Source organism: Erithacus rubecula (assembly GCF_903797595.1).
Source record: "Erithacus rubecula genome assembly, chromosome: 18".
Classification (NCBI taxonomy): domain Eukaryota; kingdom Metazoa; phylum Chordata; class Aves; order Passeriformes; family Muscicapidae; genus Erithacus; species Erithacus rubecula.
Window position 1 is genome coordinate 7,430,792 of NC_136670.1, and position 18,711 is coordinate 7,449,502.

Sequence of the window (18,711 nt, forward strand, 5' to 3'; positions counted from 1 at the left end):
GGGACAGACACGAGCAGGCCCCCCCGAGGGCTCTGCCCCCCAGACCAGTCCGAGCTGAACACTGCAGTGGCCCCCCAGGAGGCAGAGCCAGCCCCCTGCTCCGCTCCCCATCTTTGGTAAGCAGGTTCCACACCTCTGCTGGCCCCACTGGCACCGCAGCCCTGCCCAGCCCGGGGTGCCCTGCACGGGCTCTCATTCTCCTGGGATGAGGCTGGTGGATGCACTGGGGACAAAACCAGCTCAGGGACTGAACTTGTTCCACCCCTCACGATTGTGGCTGAAAGAGGAACTTGCACGGCTGAAAGAAAGTGCATGGTGAAGGGAGGTAGGATGGAGCTGGAAAAGGGACGAGAAGAAAAAAATTAAAATAAACTCCCTAAAATTCTTGCTACTGCCCGCTTGAATAAGCCAGCGGGTTCTCCCCCTCACTGAAGCAATTAACTCTTGATTAGGAATTGCTCCAAGGAGAAAGAGAATTGCAGTTTTGCTCTCCCTCTCTGGATGCACATGGATGTTCATTCACCTCCCTGCAGTGCAGGTACAGCCATGCCCTGGGAGCTCAGGTGCAGCAACAACTGGCAAGAGCTTAAATGAGCAACTGGGGAGTGAGCTCGGCTCAGCAAATCCCACCTGGTCATCCTTGAGCCTGCACAGCACAGTCCACCAGGCACCACGGGCACGGGGAGGCTGTCAGAACCCAGACCCCAGTGTGGTGAGCCTCACGTCAGGCAAGACAGAATACAGTGGCTCTGACAATAACTAACACCACTTTAATGCAATACTGCTGTAGAGCCTGGAAATTCAAGGAAAAAAAAAAAAAAAAGACCCCTTTATGCTCTATGTACATTACATCCATTTACAGAGTTGGCCAGTACTGTGTACAACATATAAATATATGATCAAACAGATGCAGAGAGGATACTTACAGGAGCCAAATAATTCACTTTATACATCCAAGAATGAATATATAAAAAAAAGGAAAATAAAAAAGAGGAAAGAACACTGCTTTAAATGTTAGGTGATGGTCACATAGATGCACAGCTCGATGCTCACAGGTGCTCAGCTGCTGTAGGGTTTCAGGTCCTCACCACAAAGCTGCAGTGCAGAGCTCACTGCCCCTATCACTGGGCTCCTGGGAACCTCCAGTGTTCCACAGCAGTTTGTGGAAGTCAGCCAAAGGAGGCAGGCACAGCCACCGGGCCAGTTCAGCCAGGAACAGTTCCCTGGCCACACAGCTTCCTGCAGGCCAGCAGAAGGCATTTGCTTGGCACTTGCCCTGAATTTTTTTCCTCTTCTCCTTGCATCCTCCACGTGGGCTCCATGTGGCACATGGTGGGCTGTACACAGCTCCACAACCACCTGCAGAGGACGTCCCTGGGCACCACATCCTGCTGTAGCATCCAAACACCACACAGGGCCATCCCTGCAGGGCAGCTCTCTGCTTGACTCACCGCACAGCAGCACTTCCCACACAAACCAGGAATGGAGATGGCAGAAGGGGAGAGTGGAAGACTGAAGGGCCTCACCTTGTGCAGCCCTGAAATAGCAAACACCATCTTCCAGTTCCTTTGGATGTAAGGATTTCCTCCACAGAAGATCCAGGGATTGCCACAGCGAACGGCCGCTCCCCTGGCGTCAGCCTCAGCGTGATACCAGAGCACAGCTGGAATTTCCATGACAGCAGGAAGCAGCAGGATGGCTCCCATGGGGCACAGCCCACCCGGAGCAGGGTGTCCCCGTGAGCAGGAATGAGCTCTGCACTGTGATCTCCGTGGGAAGGCAGCTCAAGGTTCCTCACCAAAACAAAGTGTAACAGCGTTTCTACTATGAACAGAGAGTACTTTGTGTACTTTGTGTACAGGCGTTAGGATCAGTCCTTATCAAAATACACACACTGAATATACAACCTGTCCCATGGCCATAATTTATTATCTCACCACAAGGCACAATACACAGAGCTTAGAGGGTCCTATACAGTCGTCGTGGCAGAAGGCGCCGCAGCCTTTGCACATGATCATGGCTTTGAGGCTGCACGAGCACTGGAACGAGATCTCGTCGACGCTGCTGCTGTCAGCAAACATCTGCACAGCCAGGGCCGTGTTCCGGCTGGCAGCAAAGTTCGCTTTGTGGGTGAGCTGCACCACGCTCCCGGCAAGGCCTCGGGGGAAAGCCGGAGTGTTGGATGAATAATTGAAGCTGGTGGAATTAAGCTGCAGCTTTGAAAGCTTCCCATAAAACGCTTGCTTGATATTGAGCTGAGAGGGGATGGATGAAGGCTCCAAAGGGTGACTCTGTCCTTTTCCTGGATCCCTTGAAAACTTAAAGAAGGGCCAGTCCATGACCAGTGGCTCTCTCTGTGTGTGCCCGGCCAGTTCCGTGGGCTGCTGGGCCACATGCCCCCGGTTCTCTGCATTACTCTTGGCTGGGCTGCCACACACCAGCACCTTCTCATTTCTGATCCCTCCTGGGGTGCTGCTGTGCTGCTTTGAAGTCCATTCTTCCGTGGCAGCTGGGATTCCTTCTCCCAATGCACAGCCCTTGTCCAAGGGAATCTGTTTGCCTGGGGACAAGGTTCCCATGGCTGAACCGTGATCCAAAGCTCTGGAGTGATGCAGCCTCACGCTGGGGCTGGAAGGATAACCAGAACCAAAGAGCTTTTTGCCTTGAATCCCACCATAATTTTTATTGACCAATGCACCTCCTGTCTGGTTTGGTCCAAGAGAAGTTACAGCTGGAGATAAAAACCGAGGCTCTGTAGAGGCATTCAGCTTCTCTGGGCTTTTACTTGCTGTGACACTCGTTAATGGGCTGTGCTGTGGCATCCGGACCTTGGGCAACTCCTTCTGCTCCTCAAAGCTACAGGAAGAAAACCTTATTTCCCGAGGGTCCACATCTTCAGACTTCGGAGAGGCACTTGCCACATTTGCCAGTTGGTCTTGGCAGCCTAAAGTCGAACCAGCTTTGGAATGTTTTTCTGGGACAGCCTGATCCTCTGCATCCTCTGCTCTAGGCAATGCTGTCCCTGATCCACAGGTTTTTTCCTGGGGATCTAGGGAAGATCTCACTGAGTGAACATCATCGCTCCTGCTTTGGGCACTTATCTTTTTTCCAACATCTGGAGAAGATTCTTTGCCAAAACAGCGGCCGCTGCCTCTGTGCAGTTGCAGGGAGAGGCCTTCTGACTGCTTCTGCAGCACTGGCTCTGCAATTTCCAGCTTGATGTTGACATGAGATACTGGGAGAACTTCTTCCAGTGGAAGCTTCCCCTTCAGCAGCTGCATCACCAAAGGGTTGTTGGTCTCGACGGAGGACATGGGCCGAGCAGAGATGGCTTTCTGGGGTCCCCACCTCTGAGGTGGGGGTGCAACCAAGTCCCCAGAACAGGCTGGACTCTCTGTCTCCACAGACAATTTTGACCTAATCCCATTGCGCTTCTCACTGCTGCTGTGACAGGAAGAGCCTTTCCCAGCCACCTCCCTACAGCTGACACTTCTGAAGCACATCTCCACCTCCACATTCTCATCAGCCATGTCCCCTTCCCAATCAGAAGCAGTGTCTGTTGTTTCACTGTGTGTACTCTGTATTTCTTCGTCTCCACTTCTCTTCAACTCCTGCGTCTCTCCCAGGGGCTGATGTGCATTTTCTGGTTGGGTTCTGGAGCACCTCTCCCTTGGCTGCAGGAGTTTTTCAGAGGTATCTATCCTATTCTGAGAAATAAAGTCACCATGCACAGAGGGCTGCACTAGAGCCTCTGCATTTTGTTCCTCATTACTCAGTTTGCCATCACTGCCTTTCCCTGCCTGCAGCTGTGCAGCATCACACACTGCAGGGATCACTTTCTTCACTCCAGCAGTCACCGTTCTGGAGGTATTATCAGCAACACATTTTTCCTGAAATGTTTTTGAGTTGTTATATCTAAAACCAGACACTTTCTCTGGATCGTGGCATTCTGTGACACCCGATGACAATTTTGGTGGAAAAGGACAACTGGAGGAATTCTGCTTTACATCAGAGGGATAATCCAGCCGAATGGTGGGAGCACCAACATCTCCGAGTTCCACTACAGCCCTGTCTCCCATGGGACTGACCCCAGCTCCCTGCCCCCCAGAACATGACACATTGGTCACCACAGGAACCACACATTCCAGCTTTGTGCTCTCCTGTGATGCAGCACAAGATGGGAGTTCGGTCCTTGGGTCATGGAGGAGCTGCTCAGGACTCTCCTCCTGCCTCTCAGGAGTCACACTGTCCAAGGATGACACAGTCACAGCACCACAGAATGGCCTCCTGGGTGACCCATGCCCAGGCTGAGTGTCCCCTGACCCTGTGGCACAGCCCGGAACGCCGCTCCTTTCGCTTTTTGAGGAAGAGTGATCTTGTCTGGAAGAGAGGCAGGAATTCACGCCAGCTTCCAGAGCAGCCCCTTTGGAGTCAGCCTTCCCTCCGTTCAGATGAACAGACAGCTGTAGTTGTGCTCGCTGTAGATCTGCCGCACGTTTTCCATGAGCTCTCTTGGATCTCCTGTGCTGGGAACGGCCGCTGGATTCTCCTCCACCTCCTCCTTGGTCGGTGCTTCTCCCCCCGCCGGGGCCGCCCCCTCCTCCGATGGCGGCGGCTTCGCGCTGGGCTCGGGCTTGCAGAGCACGGGCCTTAATGTCTGCGAGGGTGCGGGCCCCGGGGCGGCCCCGGCCGGAGGGCTCCGTGCTGGGGATGATCCGGGGGCAGATCTGGTAAGTGGGCTGACCTTTAACCACCCAGGGTGGTTTAATACGTGAAAGTTGTATCTGAAAGAAAGGGTAATGCGGTAAGTTCTAACACTGACCGTCTCCAGAGAAATGCGTTTTACTGGCAACTGCTCATCATCACAATTCTCAGGACAAAAATTCAAAGATTTGAACTTAGAAACTAATTTGGGAAGCAGCACGGTCTCACAACCTCTGCTGTGTGATCTGTGCAGCTCACACTAATATTGTTTTACTAGAGCCTGCAAACAAATATGACATTAGTTATTTACATTCCAATTTTCAGAATCAAACTGGGATTCTCTATACCAGGATGACTGCCCTGAAGCTACCAAAATGGGTATCCTGGTTAAAATGTGAAGAGTCAGGAGGAACACTGAGATTCTGTCCAAAAGCAAAGAACTCAGAAACTATACAGGATAAAGAACATGATTTCAAGGTCTTTTGCAGTAAGTCAGCTCATTTCAGGCAATGTTTCTTTATCCACAGAAATGCAAATGAAGGGAGTAAGTCAAGGTTACCCTGTGCTCTTGTGCAAAGACCTTGGGATGATTTTCCATTCTTTGCTGTCTAAATACGACAGCAAACCACAGCAGTCAGAGGCACTTCAGCTCTACCAATGAAACCCTTCGACTCCTTCCCTCAAGATGGCAACGCTTGACATTTTAATAATGTTTTGATACTACGGAGCACGGCAGCCCTGAGACACAGCTGCTCTGAAGCTCTTTCTTACCCGGATGGGTGGGACTTTGGGCTCCTCTTTAGTAGGCTGTGGCTTTTCTGGGTGAACACTTTCAATTGTGTTACGAAAGGACTGACGATCTTCAAGCCGGGGCTTCTTTTCGGGGAAGGACGCAGAGGCAGCCTCCTCAAAGCTTTTCCTCTTCTGCTCCTTGGACTCCTGAGCAGAGTTCTCCTGGGGCAAACTGGGAATTCTGCTGGCAGCTGCCAATGATGGATCTTCTGATTTGCTGTTTGATTTGGCAGTCTCTGGAGAGACGTGCAGTTCGGCACTCTCTGCCTTCAATCCTGCAGCCGAGGGGCTGCTCAGATCATCTTTCTTCAGGTCTGTCTCAGGCTTTGGCTCCTTATGAAGGGAGGGATCTGGCCCCACGGGAGCAGGCTCTTTGGGAGCCTCCGTGTGCTCAGGCTCCCGCAGTCTGTACAGGCTCCTCCTGGCCCGGCAGCGCAGGTCGGCCCGGGAGCGTTTCCGGAAGCGCCCGTCCCTCTGGCGCGTGGTGGGCCCGCGAGGCAGCCTCGCTTCTCCTTTAACTGACAGCTCTGTCCTGTTCTCTGCGTCCTCCTGCACCGAATTCTGCGCCTGGGATTCCTCCTGGGTCAAACCCAACCTATAACACAAACACAAAAGTAAGCTAAAAGCTAAAGCTCACCCCAATTTCAGTGTTACTGAATAGTGCCAATATGGGCAGAGAGTCGTCAAAGCCTCATTAAGTCACCCTGCAAAGGGGAGAATCCACACATCCCACCTTGTTATCATATGGAATGAGGAAAAAACCTCAAAAAATTGTGATGGAAAGTACCATTAACTTACTTGGAAACAAAAGAAATGGGCTACAAAATTCTGCTAAACCCAGCCAATTCCACTAAGGATTTTCCCAGAACAGCAGTTGGAATAATTCACCCCACAACTTGTGTTTACACTGCATCTGCACAGGTATCCACAAACAGAAACACAATTCCACCTGCATAAAAATAGATAAAATAGGGTAGATGTGGTAAAATTTCTCACTTTTGCCCATAGTAGTCCTCAAAGAACTTCTCTTTCCATTGCTCCACTCTCTTCTCCTTTTCCATCTCCTGCCGGATTCGAACTTGCATCTCATGGGTGAATTCACCTACATGGAAGCAAGAGATGGGATTCAATTCCAAACAAAACTCATTCTGCAAAAGTAACCTCTAGTGTCTGAACAGTACAGCAGCTAAATACATGAAAGACAGACCTGCTGTTACCACCCTGATCCCCATCCCATATGCTGCCTGTAGCTCCAGAGAAAAATTATGCTTTAACAAACAGGCCATCATTTAAGGAAAAATAAGTCTCCTTTATACCTTCACCACTTAATGCTGAAGGCCCCATGACAACAAAAGAAATTATATCTTTGATTTTAAACAAAAAACAAAAAAAAAGAAAAAATTGGGGGGAAACATGACTAGATACACAGCAAAACTGGACTAAGTTCCTGTTCATTAACTGCAAAAGAAAACCAAAAACCCTACAAAATGAGCAGCTGTCCCCCAGGCACTCAGGAAAGCACAGCCACTCACCGTCAGCGAGGCGCTCCCTCCAGCTCTGCGCAGCGTGGGTGAAGAACTCGTTGTTCAGAGCGCTGCCACTGAGGCGCATCAGCCCGTCAGCCCCCACCTAGCAGGACAGAGCCAGGACAAACAGCACATCTGCTCCAGCTGTTCCACACTGAAGAGGTTATCAGGGAAGGGAAAACACCTGAGTGCTCATACCTGTCTGTCGACTTCAGGCAGGAGGTAAAGCAGCTGCTGCTGGAAGTGTGATGGAAGCGCATTAAAGGTCCTGGAGTTGATCAGCGCTCGCAGGTTTGTGTTGACAAGGATGGAGCCTGGGGTTTCAAAATCAATATCCTCACCCCTGTTCCGTTTCATTTGCCCTGGAGTTTAAGGACAGGCAGATAAAATTAACATTGCTGCACAGAAGTATTTCAGCATTATGGGCTGAAATTTACAGCAAACTACAACAGCAAAAGGAGCAAGAGAAATTATAAAGACTGCAGTATTCAGGTGTAAAGAATGACTCTCCAGCACAGTAATTAACAAACACACATCTGGAATTCTGACGTGAGGTCACAGCTCTGCCATATTCTGCCAATTCTCAATGGTGCTCTTCAAACCAGACAAACATTTAAACAATTGTATCACTAATACGGCAAAGCTTGGCTTGTGACCTCAGGTCATCAAATGCCTGCTGGTGCTCTTTTCTCAGACACACATGGACTTCACCATCACCCATTATTCTTCTGCCTTTAACCAGGAGCACATACCAGCCGTGGGCTTTCGGATGCCCCTCAGCAGCTGTGGAGGATCCCTGTTTATCTCTGTCCTACTGCGCAGGCTGGTTTTGCACAGGGCCAAGGAGCTGCTGCTGCTGCTGGATGTGCTGCTGCTCTCCCCATCAGCGTGCCTTCCTGTGAAACCTAAAAGCAAAACAACATCATAAAAATATGCAAAGAACAGTCAAAGCCCACCTGGGAGAGTGGTTTTACATACAGTAATTCTCTGTAACTACCAAATCTGCTATTATGGGGTATTGCCAGGTACCAACTATATTGAGTGAGTTAAACATCCACACAACTCTGCAGTCTCACTCATTCTCAGCAGGTGTTACAGAAAACCTCAGGCAAACAAAGACTGGGGACTGACAGAGAGATCTGTGAGGCCATTAGGACCCCTCAGGGCCATGCTCACCTGAGGCAGACTCCATGTGTGCCCCATTTACTTTCAGGGGGGTTAACACCACCCGTGGTAGCATCACACCTGTCTTTTTCTTCTGTTTGGTTGTCTGCAGATCAGAGAGAAACCAAAAATAAAACAAAGGAATGAAGGCATTATGGAAGGGTATAGTAATCTTCTAAGCAGCATGTTCCTCAGTTAAAGAGCTGCCTGGCTCCTCCTAGCTGAATATTCAGGCAACAATACATTCAGGACTAGCAGAGAATTCAAAACTGCCTTCCCATATATGATCCCTCCCCATTCTGCCACTTCCTGCCTAGGGAAACACAATTCTCCCTGAGGCACTTGTGCACAAATAGACCCTGTTATATCACCCTAATAGTAATGAAAGCTCCTCTTGAGAGGCTTCATCCTTCCCATTAGTCCCACTTTTTCCTACCTGGGAAGCAGTTCTGTAGCTCTCCCTGGTAGCAGGTCCCCTGCTCTGAGATTCAGTGGAACACGAGGCATTAGAAGAAGTTTCATCAAGAGACACTGAAAGAGATGAGCTCTCAGTCAGACACAGAAGTAAGCCCTGGAGTTAAAGGTTAATGTCACCAGACACTTACCATCATTGTCACCACTCACAGTGCTGGCTTCGTTGGACCCACAGCTTTCTGCATCTGCTGTGTCCTCCAGCTCCTCCCCTTCTGGCACTGACAGGTTCCTGGACCACTGCAAGGCATCTTTCTAGAGGGGAAACACAACTGGGGTGGCTACAGCCCTTCCTCCCTCCCAAATCTACACCAATGGGAGCAGACAGTTAACTGGATATACTTAAACCTTCAATTTTTCCCCTATTTTGATCCTTAAGGTATTTTAACGTATATTTGGGCTTGTAGTGGAACAGAAGTCACCTAAACTAAGAGTACTTTATAGCCTCTTCCTAGAGAACACATATCCAAAATATCAGGTTAGTAATAATTAATTTAATAGAAAGGCTCTTAATATGTCACCATTTTCTGAAAGGGAGGAGTTCCTATTAAAGAGAAGCATCTCACTATTAAAGAACAAGTAGCATCAGAGTGACCAAACACCAAAACAGCAAGCTTAGGAGATGTATTTCCTACTTGTACAATAAAAGCTATTTCAATGCCATCTATTTCCAGCAAAATTTGTCAATTCAACAAGATTTTCTAACAACCGAAAAAAAATGGAAATGAAATAGCTGAGATCTATGAAGTTAATATTTATCAGAGAATCCAACAGTACAAAACAATGCAAAAGAAAAGCTCAAGAACAGAAACATTTTCAATATTTAATATTACTGGAACAATAAACTAAAAATAAAAAAGTATTCCAGAAGGATTTCAAGATCTGAGGAAAATACTGATGCTAAATAACACTGAATGTAGTGGAACACAGAGCAAGGAGCCAGAAGAATGAATATACATTTTCCTATCAAGATTTTACTTGTCACTACAAGCTCTTGGAGCAGTTCCTTGGTTGGGTGTTTTCCCTTGTGGCTGGCAGCAAGGGAGTGCACACATCTGTTCTGATGAGCAGACATCTCAGCTGGACACCAGGTACTGCAGCAAGAGGATTCATCTTGCTTGTAAAGTTCAAGAAATAATAGTTGGGGATTTTTTTAAGGAATTTATCATAGGTGGCTGAATATAGCTGAAAGGTACAAGCTCCAAGGAAATAATGAATTCCAAACCCTCTCTCACATGATGATCTCACTCCTCATGAGTGACAGGGTAACACTGAGCCCTGCACAAGGAGCAGAACTCACCCCTGGGCCCTCAGCTGGGAGCAGAGCTCAGCATTTACCTTGAGTGTGAAAAGGCTGATGCGTCCAGGCAGTTTGTAAAAGAGCCCATCCCCTCCCCGGGAATTGGAGTGGAGCATGGCGTTGAGGCAGGCCAGGGGAGATGTTCCACTGCAACAGAGACAGGGAAAGAAGAGAGCTTAAGAAACAGATTATCAAGAAAACAGCCTGAAAGATCTGGCTAAATGGGCATCCTTTAGCTGATGAGAGGAACAGAGGTGATGCCATTAGCTTTAAGGCACAGACACTTCAGTCAGAACAGTGTCACTGGTTTCATTCTGACCTGTACATCAGCCTTGCACATCACAGCGAACAGGAAACGTGACACCAATTTTAAAGCTATCCTCACCTGGGTTTAGACATTTCTAACTTTCATTAACTGTTTTCTCCCCTTCTCTCCTGGAATCCTTCAGTGTTGAACTGATTTTATGAAACCCCCAGGATTTATTCAGCAGCAGAAAAATGTAACAAACTGTAGACACACGCGTTACTGCAATGTCTCCCTGATGTGTCACAGACCAAGCCACTTCAGCAGAGCCCCATACAAAAGCTCTGATGCTCTCATTTGGTAATTCCTACATAAGTCCCTGGTTAAACCCCCATCCTACACTCACTGATGGAACTGCTATGCCACGTAATATGGTGTTTTTCAGTAAATCCCACATGCACAGGCAGAAAGTTGTCTGGAAGACACATTACACCACTGCTGACTGCATTCCCAGTAAAAGTGAAACTGAAAACTGGACTGAGATAAAATATTTTAAAGAAAATCATTCTCAAAATGGAAACATAGAATAATTTCTGTTTCCACCTTGTATGTGTTTGGGTTTTGGACACTTCTTCATATGCTACAGCAACAGGCAAAGTTACCCTGCATCACTTTTAAATCATGTGAACAAAATTTCCAACCTTCTGCCCTGTTAGACAATGTTTTCCCCTCTGTGTTTACCAGACACTCCAAGCACACTCACCAGCCACAGAGTTCTCTAAAAACAGCAAAATAAGTAATTTTCCCCGAAACAAGAAAAAATCCCAAGCAGTTAAAATCTGCCAGGAGCTAAACTCAGCACGGTGCTGGCTCTTGGGAATGTCAGTGCCCCGTATGGAGCACGGCCCTCCCAGCAGAGCACTGTGACCCCCAAACCAGGGAGCCCCACCTCAGAATTGATTCAGAAGGAAAAACAACTCAAGGCACTGAGCTATTTCCTTCAGGAAATGGAGTTTCAGGAAGAGCTTCTATACAAGCACCAGCAAAGCCTGCTGCACGTTCAGCCAGGCAGGCTCTCTGCTTTTATTCTGCAAATAATCACACTCTGAAGAAAACAATCTTTTCTTAAAGCAGAGAATTAATGACCAGGGAAGGAAAAGCAGATATCCCAAGGGAAACCACCGACCTTTAAAGGAATGAGTTAGCTTTGTGGGATTTAACATGACACATGTTCTGAAGTCTGGTCTTTACTTACACACAGTGACAGGTCACTTGTAAAAACTGGGAAAGCACAGGATAATTTATGTGTGTGAAAAGCCCTGCTATTATCTTTGGCAGGGGACAGCCTGTGCACAGATCTTCAACTGCCTGCTTAGGTAACAGGAGTTATGTGAGAGAGTTGTAGGAGATTGATTAAAGCAAAGCTTCTCTTATGAAAGTCCTCATTAAAATCTGTCTGAATTCTACTGAAACCACTGTCCACACCCAAACCAGAGAAGATCCCAGTAAGCAACACAGAATCATGGAACAGTTTGGGTTGAAAGGGACCTTAAAGATCATATTGCTCCAAATTCCCTGCCATGAACAGGAACCCCTTCCACCAGACCAGATTGCTCCAAGCCCTGTCCAGCCTGGCCTTAGAAACTTTCAAGGATGGAGTAGCCACAGCTTCTCTGGACAACTTGTGCCATGACCTCACCAACCTCATAGGGAAGAATTTCTTCCAAATATCCAATCCAAATATACCCTCCTTCACCTTAAGGCCATTGCCTCTTGTCCTATCACTACATGCCCCTGTGAAAAGTCCCTCCCCAGCCTTCTTGTAAGCCCATGGAAGGTGGGTGTTCCAGCAGTTCCAAATCTGATGCAGCAGCACATACCAGCCTCATGCCTTTTCAAACAACAGCAGGTCCCACACCCAACACCTCTGTCCACGTCACTGATTTTCACTATTCAAAACACCCCAGCTGTTTCCTGATTTCACACAAACAAGGAGCAGAAACAAGCTGACATTTAGGTCCCAGAAGAAAGCAGTTTACCTTCTGTAGCCGGGTAAAGTACAGGTTCAGGAAATGCAAACACCACAGCAAAAAACAGACCACAGAAACAAAGGGAGGGACAAGCAAGACTAGAAACAGTTCTTGCATCTGGATTTTCCAGAAGTCTATCCCTGGACTTTTTGTGCCACAGGTAGACAAACTTTTTCTTTTTCTTTGCCAGGCAGCAGTAACTGAGGCATTTGGACTATCACAGTTACCCACTTTCTTTGAGCTGCAAGACACTCTGTATTTCTACTACTGTCATGGAAACAGATGGAAGCTCACAAGAACTTAACCAAGGAAAGCAGTCTCCCACTTCTGCCCTTTCCAAAGCTTTGTATCAGGTTCTTTTTCACATGAAACCCACTCTGAGATGGGCATCTCCTCCCTAAAATGTCAAGAGCCACAACCGTGCGATGTGAGCTGTGCTCTCCTGGAGCTCGAGAATCTGAGCATAAGCCACTGGCATAGAGAAAACTGTCTCTTCTAAAACATAATGTCTGCTCTAGAAAAGAAGCATCAGAGGAGATAAAACTTAAACTGTTCTCAAACTCAGATCACAATAGCAGAAACTGCTGGGAGCTACTTATGTGAGAACCATGCGAGTGAGTGGTAAGTACAGCACAATGCAGGGGCCTGATCTGCAAAAGGCATTTATTTCACAATAGATGGATGAAGGGACTCAGAATATTATGAAAAAAAAATAAATCCAAGAACATCTTCCAGTTTTTATCAGTGAAAAAAACCCCTCACAATCTGTATATAAATGTCTGTACTGTCATCTGAAATTACCAGGCTGAAAAGAGAAAAAGGGAAGCAAAGTGGGCTGGGGATGAGGCAGAACTGTATAAAGCAACACCAGCCTTCATACACTGCCTCCCCCATGCTCCACACTGCTTTAGACAAAATCATCAATACTAACCTCATTTCCTTTAGACCTTCAGCCTCTATGACCTGCAGAATCTGTTTTGGGGTCATAGGAGCATCTGAGTAATTTTCCAGCACCTGAAAAGACAGAAAGACCAAGTGTCATTACAGAATTAGCTTCTGCATTCCCAGAACTACTCCATCAGCTTTGGCTCAGACCTCTTCAAACTTGATTCACCTGCAAAGACATACATTAAAATTTCAGGCTACCTCAAAATCCTGGTGAACATGGATCAAAGCCACAAAAGGCTTTACCTTCATCTCTTCCCTAATTAACTGAAGTACAAACATGGAGGAGAAAAAGCAGCAGAATTTGGCCTTGACCCCATTGGAAGCTTTACCAGACTTCACTATACATTAGATGGAGCTGCTGCCACATAAACCTTGCAAACTGAACAATGGTCAGTGACCTGTGATGATGTAAAACCTTCTCCTACCTCTCCACAAAGCATCCAGTTAATTTTTCTAACTAAAAGTATTACTGTGCAGCTATGCAATCCAATACTGTACTTTCCTCAGATTACTGCATTCATTTCATCTTCACTCCATCCCAAGAAGGGAATCACATGGAAAGAGTCAGAATTCATGTCAGAGAAGGACAGAATTCAGAAAAGGGGAAAAAAAAAACAAACCAGTAAAGGATTTGGGAAAAAAAATCTGGCTAGAGACACTAAAAAGACTTAGGAGTGCTTGTCTTTGACATAAAATGAAGAAAATCAGATATTAAAAGGCAACACAATAAATAACTCATCCTTTCATATGCTATATCAAGAACAGAATTGTCACTTATATACAAAGAAGTAAAGAGGTTATTACTTCTCTTTTTTTTTTTTTTTTTTTTTTTAAGCCTGTGGAACTTACTGCTCTGAAATGACTAGAAGGAAGAACTCAAGGATTCAAAGAGAGGACCGGACATTTCTGTGGATAAGAAGATTATCCACATAAACAGGAAACAATGAGCAAAAATAAGCTGCAGTAGATGTAAAGCACGCAGTTTCTTTGGGAGCAGATTACCCCAGAGCTGCCGAGCACGCGCCGGCTCCTGCGCCTTCCCCAGCAGCAGCCAGGGCTGCTCCTGGAATGCAAAGGCACCACAGCTCCACAGACCATCAGCAAAGAGAGGGGGAGACAGGCACAGGCCATGGCTGGAACAGGTATGGAAAGCAGCAACAGGAATTCACTCAGGAACTTTTTGTTGATGGTGTAAATTCCCCCAGCGTCACGGCCACACGATGCACAGCCCTGGTTTCAGCTGTCCCCACGTTTTAAGAGTCAGCAACACGGTGCTGTCTCTCAGTCTAACTCGTGTGGGAAGCCAGAGGAAGGACCCAGATGCCCCATTTCCATCAGCAACATCTAGAAGTGAGTCACTGCAGCAGCCAGGCCAATGGGACATGTGCAAAATCACCTCAAAGCTGTGCAGGCCAACGTTTGCACCTTAGACCATCTCCACCCTCTACAAGTAACAAAAAACTCAACTGCAACTCTGCACTTCAACAGTATGTGTGATAAAGCTGGGTTGGATGGGGCTTGGAGCAGCCTGGACTAGTGGAACCTGTCCCTGCTCATGGCAGGGGGGGTGGAACAAGAGGATCTTTAATGTCCTTCCAATAGAAATCTTGATTCTACAAAATTAATTTCTCAAATCATATCCACCCAACTGGTATTTTGCATATGCTTGAAGCTCACAAGTTTCTGAGAATGAGGTAAGAATCTCATGAGGAAGAGAATTAGAGAACTAACTTGAGTCAAAACCCAATGAAAACACAGAGTATAAGAAAAATCAAAGCAAGTGATGAGCCATATTCAGAGAGAGTAAACTAATTAAATTCCATACAGCTCCATCACACTTTTTTCCTCCCTCCATAGGTTACAAGGTCTCCATGTCTCCCTCCTGAGCTGTCACCCCATCACTCAAAGGCTGCAGACAGCTGACACGGGGAAACTCATTGCTCCTGAGCCCAGTGAGATCTGCAAAATACAACACGTCTGTTCCAAAAAATCAGGGAATTATTCAAACCTCTCTCCAGTGACAGACACAGCAAGCGAAGTATGTGGCCTAAAACTGAGCACAAAGAAGCATTTACATACAGATAAAAGAATCTATGCTCAGGGGAACAATTTCCAATCAAGAGCTGTATTAAGTGTACAGAGCTCTTAATGGAAGAACTGGAAGAGAGAGGATCCTGCAAGCTTTAGACACCAAATCCCAGTCTCCAGCACTGTCCCTTCTATCCCTCTCCAATCTGACACTCCTAGCACCACATCAGCCTTCCACCCAGAGCTACAAAACTCCAACATTTTCTATTCCTTACCCCCAAAACAGAATTTTCCCCCCCTCTACTATTTATAGCACTGATAGCTGAGGGTGCCTGTGCCCCTAATTATGGAAGTTTACATCACTTCCTCAAATTACTGGTCACCTAGTTCTGACAGCACTTTGGGGGTCCTGCAGTGGCTTTGAGCATCCAGATTAACCTTTAAAGGTTTATTTTATGGAATGTGCAGAGTTTTGGCTCTTAGGAGAAGCAAAACTGAAGAACACTTTTGACTGTGATTCTCAGAAACGTTGAGCAGAATACAAAATACACCAGCACACGTCAGAGAGGGAAATTAAAAGCATTTTGACAGGGAGCATGTGTAAGACTAGTGTGAAATAAAGATCTATTTTTAGTGGATTTACAATCAGTCCTGCAAGCTGGAAGTGCAGCTACGCAAGTGTAGGTCTCTTTAAGTGGATAATCTAGTATGAGATCGTTCTATTTCTGGTTCATCAATGGCTCTGAGATGCTGTTGAGGCTTAGGTATCTCAGGCACCCACCATGCCCAAGGTCCTGGCCAAAAAATAGGTGAGAGGAACTGTGTGAAGAAATGCCTTCCCCATCACACAAGGGTGATGAGGTGACTGCTTCAGAATCACAGTCTCACGTGCTGCTTTGGGCAGCCTATAAATACTGATTTTTTTTTTTTTTTTTCACCTGTCAGAACTCAGGATGTTTGAATGAGCTGACTTTGTGCAAGGTCACATAGCACAGCCTCAGCCCCCAGGGTCACCCACCAGGAAAGCATCCCTGCAGTGATACACCTGGTTCAAAGAACCTGGATTCCAAGGAGAAATGTAGGATGGAGAACGAAACCACCAGGCTCCTGCAGTGAAATTCCACAGTAGATGCCTTATGCCCTTCTCTAGTTTTTCAAGCAAAACCACGTGGGTCTAAAATATTATCATTTACACACAAAAGATGATGCAAGTTGCTGGAAGTCAGATGCTTGTCTGATTAGGTTTTCTCCTGGCAAGCAGTAAGAAAACACTCCAATAGCCAAAAAAATCTCACTCAGAAGCACCAAGAGTTATTCTGAACATCCTCAGTACAAGACATGAGCCTCCTTGGACTCACCCACACTGTTCCTTCTGAGTGTTTATATGCTTCAATGCATAACCCGGGCTGGCAAAACCAAAACAAACACACACAACAGAAAAAAACAAGGAAACAAACCACTCTCAAGGTCTTTAAATCCCTTTCTGCAAAAGTCCAGGGCTACACAGAAGAAACACATGCATCCTCATCAGTTGTACACCACTGACAGGGCTATGGGGAGGAACCATGGGATCCATTCACATCCAGGTAGCTGGATCACCTCTTATTCCATCCCTGGCACTGCTGTACCTGTGTCACTGTGTCACCAGGAAAGAGCCAGCTCCTTCCACCCAAATGCCAGACAGCCAGCCTAAACACCTCAGCATGCAGCCCTTAAATCAAACCTCTGAAAGGCTCACTGAAAGACAGTGAAGTTATTTTTCTTTTTCAGATTTCCTAATTCATAACTGAGGTTCAAGACAGACCCAGCCCAAAGGCTGCACAGAGGGAAGTCATCTTCCTCCCACCACAGGATCCAACGACAGCGGCATTCCCACAAACACCACCAGAGCAGAGCTGGCCTTGGAAGTTTAAACCTTCAACGAGGAGATTCTTTAAGACAAAAGGACTGAGACATCTCCATGGCCATGTCTCCTAAAGCCAAAAGTGACCAAATACGGGCTGATTCAGGGATGTTCAGTCCAGCCGCTGCTCCGGCAGCCCGGCACACGCCACCGGCCCTCGGGCGCTGCCGGTGCACACAAGGAGCCCGCACCCTCACTAATTAAACCAGAAACTTTTGACAGCGGCCGTGCCCTCTCCGGAGGCTCCGGTTCCTCCCACAGAGCTTGGAACCATCTGAAAGGAAGAGAATGAGCGGGACGGTTCCCGCAGCCCTGCCCGGCAGGCGGGACGGCACCTCCCGCGTCCCAGCCCGGAGCCGCTGCAGCCCCGCGGGGCGGAGGCCGCTGGGACCCCCGGCTGAGGGCCCCGGGCGCAGCTCCTTCGCACCCGGCTGAGGGAGAAAAACAACCGCGCGGGAGACCCCGGCCACAGCGGCCGCTGGGGGAACCGCGGGAAGCCGCGGGACCGAGCGGGGAACCGGCAGCACCGCCCGCGCCTCCCCGGCGGGCCCGGCCCCCGCTTTTACTCCCTCGAAAGCGATGGCGGCGGCGCCGGCCCCGTTACTCGGGGAGGGGCCGGACGCGGCGGGGAGGCCCTGGGGTACGACCGAGCGCCTGGGCCCCCTCCCTGGACGCCCCCCCGGCCTCACCAGGCGGGCGGCCTCGGCCCACGTGCGCTCCTTCTTCCTCCTCTGCTTCATCTCCTTCATCCTCCTCCTCCTCCCGCGCGGGCGGGCGCGGCGGGCGCGGACCGTTGGGCGCGCGGGCGGCAGGCGGGCGGCGGCGACCGGGGCGGGCTGGGCGCGGCGGGCGCGGCGGGCGGGGCGCGAGGCGGGGGCGGCTCCGGGCGCTACGGGAGGCGGCGGCGGCGGCGGCGGCTCGGGCCCGGCATAACAACGGGGTCAAAGGGCCGGGAGCGGGGCGGGGCGGCGGGGCCCGGCGACGGTGGCCGCGGCGGGACACGGAGGGACCGGAGGGGAGGGACCGGAGGGGCGGGCCTGGGACTGGTTTGAAGGAAAACAAACTGCAAGGACCGCCGGGAGTTGTAGTCCTCCTGCGTGGCCTCAGCGCAGCATCTCTGTGGCCCGTGGACTACAAGTCCCAGCGGCCGCTGCGTCGGCATGGCGGGAGAGGCCGCTGCTGCCGCATGGCCGCGGCGGGGAAGCGGCACCGCCCGGGCCGGGGGCGGCCGCGGGACCGATTGGAGCTGAGGCCTCGAGGCTGAGCCGCTGCGGCTATTGGTGTTCCAGCATCAGATTACCACAGAATCAATTAGGCTGGAAAAGACCTCTGACCCAGCACCACCTGAGCGCCACGTTCCAGTTTTTCCTTAAACACCTCAAGAGACGGTGACTCCACCACCTCCCTGAAGAGCCCATTCCAGTACCTGACGACCATTTCTGTTAAGAAATTCTTCCTGATGTCCGAACTGAATCTCCCCTGGCACAGTTTAACACTGTACTCTTGTCGCTGGTTGGCAGAAGAGCCCGCGCCCCATTTGGCTACAACCTCCTTTCACAGAGGTGTGAGGGCTCTAAGGTCACCCTGGAGCCTTTTTTTCC

The 18,711-nt window shown here is 48.8% G+C and overlaps 1 protein-coding gene across 1 annotated transcript; it reads right to left on the reverse strand.

Moving 5' to 3' along the window:
* Positions 1-748: 748 nt before the first annotated feature.
* Positions 749-17,991, reverse strand: ASXL1 (ASXL transcriptional regulator 1). The gene is made up of 12 exons (XM_079321329.1): positions 17,800-17,991; positions 13,163-13,245; positions 9,996-10,104; positions 8,792-8,912; positions 8,623-8,717; positions 8,199-8,292; positions 7,775-7,927; positions 7,221-7,384; positions 7,029-7,125; positions 6,493-6,598; positions 5,476-6,091; positions 749-4,784 (listed from the first exon to the last, which is right to left on the reverse strand). Exons 1-12 carry the CDS (start codon positions 17,857-17,859, stop codon positions 1,929-1,931), a joined length of 4,554 nt encoding a protein of 1,517 aa, XP_079177455.1. The 5' UTR covers positions 17,860-17,991; the 3' UTR covers positions 749-1,928.
* Between the last annotated feature and the right edge of the window lie 720 nt (positions 17,992-18,711).